The sequence below is a fragment of the Athene noctua genome, chromosome 1, assembly GCF_965140245.1.
Source record: "Athene noctua chromosome 1, bAthNoc1.hap1.1, whole genome shotgun sequence".
NCBI lineage: Eukaryota > Metazoa > Chordata > Aves > Strigiformes > Strigidae > Athene > Athene noctua.
In genome coordinates this window covers 130,454,694-130,463,557 of record NC_134037.1, presented here as the reverse complement: position 1 = coordinate 130,463,557, position 8,864 = coordinate 130,454,694, and the positions used below count along the sequence as shown (strand labels likewise).

The 8,864-nt window shown below is 43.7% G+C and overlaps 1 protein-coding gene across 7 annotated transcripts in view; it reads left to right on the top strand.

Annotated features, from left to right (window-relative positions):
* The first annotated feature begins 575 nt into the window (after positions 1-575).
* Positions 576-8,864, top strand: part of MAP4K3 (mitogen-activated protein kinase kinase kinase kinase 3) — an 84,264-nt gene continuing 75,975 nt past the window's right edge. For all 7 annotated transcript variants that reach the window (XM_074895084.1, XM_074933535.1, XM_074895046.1 and 4 more), the window contains exon 1: positions 576-790. In XM_074895084.1, the coding sequence (XP_074751185.1) occupies positions 689-790 (102 nt within the window). In that variant the 5' untranslated portion in view covers positions 576-688. The remainder of the gene's footprint in view (positions 791-8,864) is intronic.

Below are 8,864 nucleotides of genomic sequence, written 5' to 3'. Positions count from 1 at the left end.
CATGCTCGGGCGCTGTCCTTTTTGGGGGGGATCCCGGTAAACGTCCATAGGGCTGGCTTTTAGGGTCCCCGGCTGCAAGCACAGGGGCTGAAACCGGGGTGTGCCCGAGCCGATAGCGCGGCTCACCCCTGCGGACGAGGCTGTCAAGAAGGGAGTCAATGCACGGGTAGCAGCGGATCCGCCTCAGCGGGTCCCGGCGTGCGTGGCGAAGAGCGGCGGGGCGGGGAGCGAAACGGCGGAGCGGCAGGGGCGGCCGCTGGGCGCCTCGCAAGAGCTGTCGGTGCCGCCGCGGATCGGTACAGTAACCAGCGCCGAGCGCCGCTGGCAGCAGCCCCAGAGCACAAACCGCTGCCCCGGCCGGGTCACCCCGCCCCCCACCACGCCGGACCTCGCGAGGGGCGGGGCGGGGCGCGTACATGCGCCGGAAAGGCCTCCGTACCTCCTGCCGGCACTCCGCAGGCGCAAAGGTCGCCGCGGAAGGGAGGGGAGGGGAGGGGAGGAGAGGAGAGGGGAGGAAAGGCAAGGCAAGGCAAGGGAGCAATAGCTCTTGCGCCTGCGCAGTGTGTAGGCTTGGCGCCATGTTGCTGGAGCGGGCTGGGGGCAGCCTGTGAGCGCTCCGGTGTTGGGTTTCCTCCCCCTCTCCTCCCCCGTGGGGGGCCGTGGCTGAGTGGCGCCTTCCCCCAGCACCATGAGCGGCGGGCGGGTGTGCGACCTGTCCCGGCGCAACCCCCAGGAGGACTTCGAGCTTATCCAGCGCATCGGCAGCGGCACCTACGGTGACGTCTACAAGGTAGACGCAGCACCGCGGTTTGGCGGGGGGGTGTCGTCTCTCCACACACACACCCTCCACACCCTCCAAAACCTCAGGGGGGCCAAGGGACGCCGCTTACTCCTGCTCCGCCCCGGCCCCGAGGGTGCTCCCGCCGTTGTGAGCAGTGAGGTCGTCCCACGTCCCAGGCTCCGGCCTGGTGGGGGTGGGTGGGCGCCCGGCCTAGCCTGGCTGCCTCCGGCTGCCCATCGGAGGGGCCCTGCCCGCCTCGCTTCTCCCTGCCGCCGGTCTGGCTGCGTCTCCGTGGCTTGGAGGCGGCCGGGCCCTGCTGCCGGCGAGGCACCGCGGCCCCGCTCCCGGCTTTCTGCGGCCCCGGAACAGGTCCGATTCTTCCCGCTGCTGGGTGCCGGCTCGGGCGTCTGTTTCACGGGCGGAGCCTGAGGGTTGGCTCCCCTCCGGAACGAGCCAGGGACTGTGGCGTGTTGGGAAGCACACCTCCTCGCTCGTTTCCAGGCTAAATGTTGCTTTAAATCGTGAGCCTAAGGGCGAGCAGGACTGCTCATCCCGGCTACTGCTCCCGTCACTGTCTTGGGTTCGAGATACCAGAGGTTTGTGCTTGTGTTTCTGTAAAACGTGAGGCAGACCAGTTGGAGGGCAAACTAGGGAGTCAGGAAAGGCGTTGTCACGATCAGAGTATTTCATGATCCTGTCCTAAAAATTCAGAAATGTAGGAGAAGCAAAGCTAAAGCAACAGCAGCTAAACATAAACTTGGCCCTTTCGGCCTTATAGCATACTTGGACGTTTTTCTCTGCTCTGCAGCTTATGTTGTTGTGTAGCCAACTGAACTCTTGCATGGTAATGCGGGAGTCTGTCTCTCAGGTAGGATGACGCTAGTTCTTACCTGCTCCTGTTTGGTGGCTGAGCAGAGAGGAGAATTGCGTGCAGCCTATTGGAACCATCATTACAGTGTGGTTTCAGAGTGTCTTCTGGTCCGTTTTTGTCATCACAGGGTGGGCATGTGTGTCTAAGAAAACTTGTATTGGCGGGCAGGACTGTAGGGAAACATTCCAGTTTGAGGTGCACAAAACTAGCGCTGATGCTGCCTTTGACTCTTAGTGAACATGCCTAGAATTAAGTCTTGTTTGGGTTGGGGCAATTTTGGTTTAATCTCAGCTTGCTTCAATGTTATGGAAGTTTAACGACATAAATCCTCTTGTTACTTCGATCTTAGTGTGCTAATTCCCTGCTTTATTGTTTAGTTCAAAGGAGTTTTTGTGTTGTTTTCCCTACCTTGTCAGCTTTCTTTAAGTATTTGTGTACTATGCCAATATTTTAATTATCCAAGTCTGCGTGCCGTATGCTTTTTTTTTTTGTTTTTCTACAAACTGTTATCTTGATGTGCTCAGCTCTATTTCTGTTGCAGTTTAACTGGCATATGGGCTCTGTCTTATTAATCAGATTTTTTTTTTTCAGTGCTCTGTACATGATGTGAATTAGACAAGTCATCTATGTTTACAGTTTAATTTTAAGGACATTAGCTCCAACCATAGAGTGAATATTTACATTTGCGGGTCCACTATGCATCTGAAACCTATTGAGTTTCATTGAATTTATCAAAGTTTCTTGATGATGATTGTACTTATAATGCAGTAGCCTTCAGTTCGGTGCTTTGTGAGTGGCCAATGTTTGGCATTGCTTGTGACTTATTTTGTTTGGGGCGTTGTTTGAGTGGATTTGTTTAGGTTTACAGTCTGCCCGTGACAACTGAATTAAAGGTGATCTCTCAGGACCAAGATACACTAGGGTGGTGTAGTTGGTTGGTTTTTTTTTTTAGATGAGAGAGAAGTAAGTGCTTTCTGATTATGTTGTGGACAGTGTAAGGAGAATGAGATGCGCTTTTTCTCCTGGATGATTTATTACTTGTATCATTTTGAGGCAAGGTATCTTGCCCTAGGCATCTTCAAAGTGGAGCATAAAAGTAGCCCAAAAATAATAATGAAGACTGATTACTTTTAACATGACAAAGAGGAAGTAATGCAGTACTAAGTGGTATCCATACATGAGCTTACTAGGGTTTTATCTTAAATTTGTGAAGAATTTCATAAACCTTCTTTCATTTGCTTCATGCTGTCATCTGTAGGTGAACTTTGTGGTTGATGAAATAATTATTATGTGAAGTTGAGATTAGCCATGTGATCATAGTGCTCATCAGTGATGGGATTTTAGCAGAGTTGAATCCAAGCAGTGGATATACTCGGTCAGCTTCAAACTATTCTTTGTAAACTGTGGTTTTCCTCCTTAGCAGGGAGACACATGCAGGGAGGTGTTTCTGCTGTTAATAAGTAGGGGTTATTGCCTTAATAAGATGACAGTTTTGGTATGTTGACATTCTTGCTGAATGCTGACTGTTCTGTAACCTGTTTTCCTGGCAGAGTGTTGAGCTGAAAGCAGAGCAGACTGGCATCTACTTCCTTGCTCCGTTTTAGTTGAACTGAGTTACAACAGGACATGGGTTAAATGTTTTATTTCTTAAAAAAAAAAAAACAACATATTTTTAAAAAAAAAAAAAAAAAAAAAAAGCTGAGTCTCTACTAGGAAGATTTTTAGATTTGAGGTAAGAGCCTGTGGTGCAGACTGAACTATGAAGACTCTAAGAGAATGAGGATATGGGTCGGATTGATATGATCCTGCTCCTGTAAGTCCTGCTGTGTAGCTGATACCTGGAAATGTGCTAGTGCAGCACAAGTATAGATTTTTGGCTTGAACCGTTATTTTAGAATTATCTGCTGTCCCACTCAAGTTCAGCTTTCAAAGAGGCTTTGAAGAAGAGAATTCATCACAGGAAAGGTAGTGGGTTACTAGTTTGTGAAATTAGCTCTCTATCAAATATGCAGAGTCAATAATAATGTGTCCCTTCTAACTAGCACCAGTGTAAGTTTGTTGTAGGAGATGAAACTTTCATGTAGGTTGCTTAGTTCTTAGTACATGCGAGGAATGTAACAACTGGACATAACACTCTTTTCAGTGAGGGCCTGCAAGAGAGAGATGATGTTTGGGTTTTTAAAATTTTTTTCAATAAAGCTATGTTGCCACAATAGATAGCTAAAACATTAATATTACAGAGTTCTTATTAGAAGTTTAAGTAAAACACAGGACTTAAAATCTGTTCCTGTGTCTAGAGATGTCTCCTCTCAAGACTGCTAAAATTAATGGTGAAATCAGGTTACTACTTTGAATAGTTGATGTATCTGTAACAAAACATAGACAATCTGCTATTTTTTTTTTTTTGGAGTTGAGTGTTATTGAGTGTTGCATAGCACTTCTTTGTTTGTGTGGTTTTGTTTTCTATGTCTCAGGAAACTTACTTGTCAAGTAATTTAGCTTCATCTAGTTGAGAGACTAATGAATTGATTTTCTGACTGCATTTATGTTAGGGAAGTTCTTGAATTTCACCTTCTGTATCCGTCAAATATTCTCATCCAAAGTGACACCCTATAGAAAGGGTGGAAATTAGTTATGCCATTGTACAAGTAATTCCTGTCTTTTGTGTTTCTGAATTTCAGTTGCAAAGAATTTAATTGTGTAGGGTGGACAGCAAAGTGTAAAAGGAGAATTATGCTTTTTTGGTTGTGAAAAAGAGACACTATTCTGTCCTGCTCAGTTTCAGGAAATATTCCTAGAGTTAAACAAGGTGTTTGCTTACTTTTGTTTGCCCTGTCTTTACTCCCTCTCTTATTTAGAAAGAATTTTTGCTTTCTTTGTATGAAATTGCCATTCTAATTGTCCCTAGTCCCAGGCCCTCTGTAATTTATGCCATTCGTTTGGGGTTACAAGTACTGCACGTGGTATTCTGAGAGACTTATGTTAATAGTAATGCTGTAATTTTCCTTTTTGCCCCCATCCTAATATCTTTGGTTTTGATAGTAACTGCACGTAGATTTGAAGTATATTCTGAGGTGATCGCAGGTCAATTTCTTTTATTCATATGGTAGAAATTACAGCACATCTTAGACAAAAAAAAAAATCATCACTTTGGTTTAGTAAAGGTTGAACTTCATTTGCCGTCTGATCATTCATCTAGCATGGGTGGACCCTTCCAAAGATTTTTAGCATCTTACTAAAAGCAAGGGCTGCCTTTTACTTTTCCCTTTACTGAAATTCAAATAGTTCTGATAATTAGTGAGATTATTGTTCCTGCAAATATATCTGTTATACCATGTCTGCCTTAATTCAGCTTTTTTGTCATTTATGGCTTCAGCCAGTTAACAAGTGAAGACATGGAAGTTGGTAGAGTGTGCTTTGCCTGGGGTCTCATTTTGAAAAGGAAAAAGCCTGATTTTCTGTGCCTCAACCCTTTCGCGTGGGATTTGGTTTTGTTGAGGGCATTCATGTATCTGTCAGTTCAGATGCTTCACGCAGAAACTCTCAGATTCTGTAGGTATCTCTGGGGGGCACCTGGTGATTGTTACTGCTTTCTTCTGTCAAGTGTGTTTTGGAATTTCTGGTTTCTGATAGGGCTTCTGTGCGTTCCTGGAAGAGAATGTGTCCAAAACAGATGAACCTGAATTTTTATGAATTCCCATTTTGCAGAGTTCTACGCACAAATCTCTTCTCTCCATGTCCATACCCTTGCTGCTCTTTGTTGGGGTGATCCGGTAAGGCATCAATTCTTCTACAGCTTTGCTCTTCTGAAATATTGAAACCGTGCCTTTTAGTTGTGTGGGTTTTGATAGGCATTTCAGTCTTCCTTTCTTTTTGATTGACCTTACAGCTGTTAAAGCTCCTTTTGACTTTTCTAGGAATTAATATCTATGTTTTGAAGGCTCTCTATTTTAGTTTTAATAGTCTTTTGAAGATTGGCAGGCAGAGAGGGGTGGATGTTTTGCCATCCTGTTTTTACTGTGCTGAGTAAGTACTGCAGGGCTTAGTTTCTGTGCCTGTGGTCTTAATCTAGAATCCATGCCTTCCATAGGGATTTTTGTCTGCCTTCATTTCAGATCTTTTTGTTTAACATCACCTTTATCAAAGCATTGCTTTCTAAAATTGTAGCTGTCGTGTTTTGGTATCACACCTCCTACCAGATTGTGGAACCTAATCATTTTTAGCATAATTTTTGGTAGTTTGGTTCCTGTTAATTACAGCTGTGACTTCATAGGATGTGCTGATTTGATTAAACATCTCACTGTTGCCCAAGAGGCATGATTCTCCACCCTGGTTCTGGCTGTCTTGCCATTTACCTCGCGTTTGCTCTGGCACTCGGCATGATGCCTGGGCTGGCGCGGTTAGCTAACCTGACAGAAAACTAACCCAGAAAAGGGAGGCAGGTGGATTTCTGCTGGCTTGGAGAGTTGAATTGACTTTGGGGAGAGTTCTGTAGGATTGAGAGAGGCTGAAGGGGAGGACTGTAGGTCTTAGAAGCAGGGAGGTTGAGAAGCTGTTAGGCTGCCTTTCCTGAAGAGCAGAGCTAATCCAGGTCAGGATCTGTGCTCTGGGGCCAGTTATCTCGTAAAGTAGCAACTTTTTTAGAGATTAGTTGTCTACATTTTGTGCAACAATTCATGTAAGAAGTAATCAAAACCAGAAGCACCTGGTTGTTACTGTCTTAGACCTTGCTTTTTGGCCTAGTTTTTGTGGCAGCATTTTATCCTTTATATTACTGTTTCCATTTGAAGGACAAATATAAACTTGGCAACAGATTTACTTCCTTGGACCTTGGATTTTATGTCTATACTGGTTCAGCTGCACAGCCTTCTTATGAATCTGCTGTTGTGGCATATATTAAGGTACAGTGCTAAGTATTAGCCTTCCTCCTCTTTTTCTTCTTTCGCCTCCATTTCTTTTCAGACACACACCGTGCACACATCTCTTGCTTGGCTGATGTTTCCCACATAGAGCCCATCCAAATGCTGCCCAATTCTATTGCTCTTTCTCTATTTCAGGGTAATAAGGTCTTTCCAATCGTGAGGCATTTTTGATAATGAATTTTAGTATAATGTAATAACAACAAGACCTGGATTTTTCTAGTGGGTGGCTGTTTTTTATGTAACAGTTTGATCTGATATCCTGTTATTGTCACAGAGATGCTGTTAATTATTTCCTGTTTAATTAGGTAATGCTTCTTCAGCTTGACTTAGTGGTTAGTGGATTTTTAAATTTTTTTTAAACTCCTCCCCCCATGTGGCAATCTAGATCTCTGGAAGGGTATTGTTCTTTTAGCTGCTGGGAGAATGAGGATCTCTAGATGGTTTTCCAGAGTAGACACTGTATAAATGTTGTACGCTTTTTAGTGAAATGACTGCATGTAGATGCAAGCGTTGTAGGCTGATCTTTGCTTCTGGAAGACCTGTCTGATTCATTCCTACTGACCTAATGAAATCTGCATGCAGAGGAATTAATTGCAGGCTCCTGATTGTGGAAACAGGGATGGGAGGAAAAACTCTTGGCAATTGCTGTTGACATCATCAAAAAGACTGGGAGATAGAGCACTTAAGGTTCAAGAGGAAAGAAAAAAAATGAATGTATTTTTTTACATGAATCTCTTTGAAAGTTTTCATTGCATTTGCTAACTCAAAAATACTTGTTTGAAATTGTTCTTCAGCCAGATATTCCATCCTGATGCTTCAGTCTCAAAGCCTCTAAGTAATTGACAACTTTAGTGTGATTATGCTAAATGAAAGCATGAGATAGTGTCCTCAACATTCTGAGCTATTGTACGGTACGTATACAAGCACCCTCAAATTAAGAGTCAGAGCTAGCTCCAACATGTGTTGAAAAGCATACAGTACTTCAGTCTTTCTCAGTCTCTCGTTCTTGTGAACTTAGTCAAGGAATTGCTTTGTAACTGGTGTGTTGATGGGATCTCAGGGGTGCCTAAATCTTCATCATTTGCCGGGAACCCTTGTGTCACTATGGTCATAATAATCTTTTTTTATATACTCAGATTAACAAAGACAATTAATATTCTTAGTTGTGACACCACTTTCAACTATAATAACCCAAATGGAATAGGATGCAAAGTGGTAACTTACTATTATCTGACTTAGACTCCCCATCTCATTATCGACCTCAATTCATGTTTTCTTATGTCGTAGTTTATGCCCTTGAGGACTTGGTATCCTGCCCTTCTTGAAGGCATTGGTGACCTGCATTAAATCAGATTTTGTTCCTCCTTTCTGCCTTTCATGAGCCCAGGCAGATGCTGGTCCAGAGAATGGCCAGCTGGCCAGAGTCCCACTACTGCTGGTGTTGAAGAAAGGAAGAAATGCCCAAGAGAATGTCTGTTCTTTCCTGCCCATGATTTTGAAGAGCTCTTTTGAGAACATGAGGTTGAAGAAGAAATTCTTTTGGAGTGGGGCCAAACCAGTCACAATGTGTGGATAGCACAGGTGTGGCAAGGCTGCCTGCTGCTGAGACTCTATTCCTTTGGCTGGGATTTTGCATGTCCTGCTCCAGATGTATCTATAGATTTGTCTGTCTACTACTGATAGCTTTTTGGCGTCACGATCACATAAAATTTTGTGATTAGTATCCCCATATGTTTTAATCAGATTTGTTCTGAAATTGTCACTAGCTCCTACCCACCTTCTATCTTGCTTTAGTTGCCACAGCACTCTGTAGAGCATAGTAACTTGTGGAGCCATAGTCAAAGAAATAAATTTTTGACAGCTGGACAAGTATTGTTAAAAATAAATAATAAAATGGGAAAAAATCTCCACTTTTTTTTCGTTGACTAGCAATGTTGCTGAAGCCTGTGAAATTTTTCCAGCTTGGCTTGCACATCCCAGCTTTATGCAGGCTGCATAACTTCAGGATCTCCTTACTTGTATCCACTACAGTTTGTCTCATTGATCACCTTACTAGTACAAGTTGCCCCAAAATTTATCTTTAAGTATTAACAAGACTCCTTGGTGATCTGTGATCTTTGTTAAAGCAATTTTTCTTGTTAATCTCTGAGGTTAAAAAATGCAAACCTTTTGATTCATGAACATCTTGCCTCTGTGTGTTTCTTGCTATGAAAAGCATGTGTTGGGAAGAGAAATAAGGAATAAAAAGCTTATGCTTCAGCGGTGCCACTTTCTCATGTGTTGCCTTCAT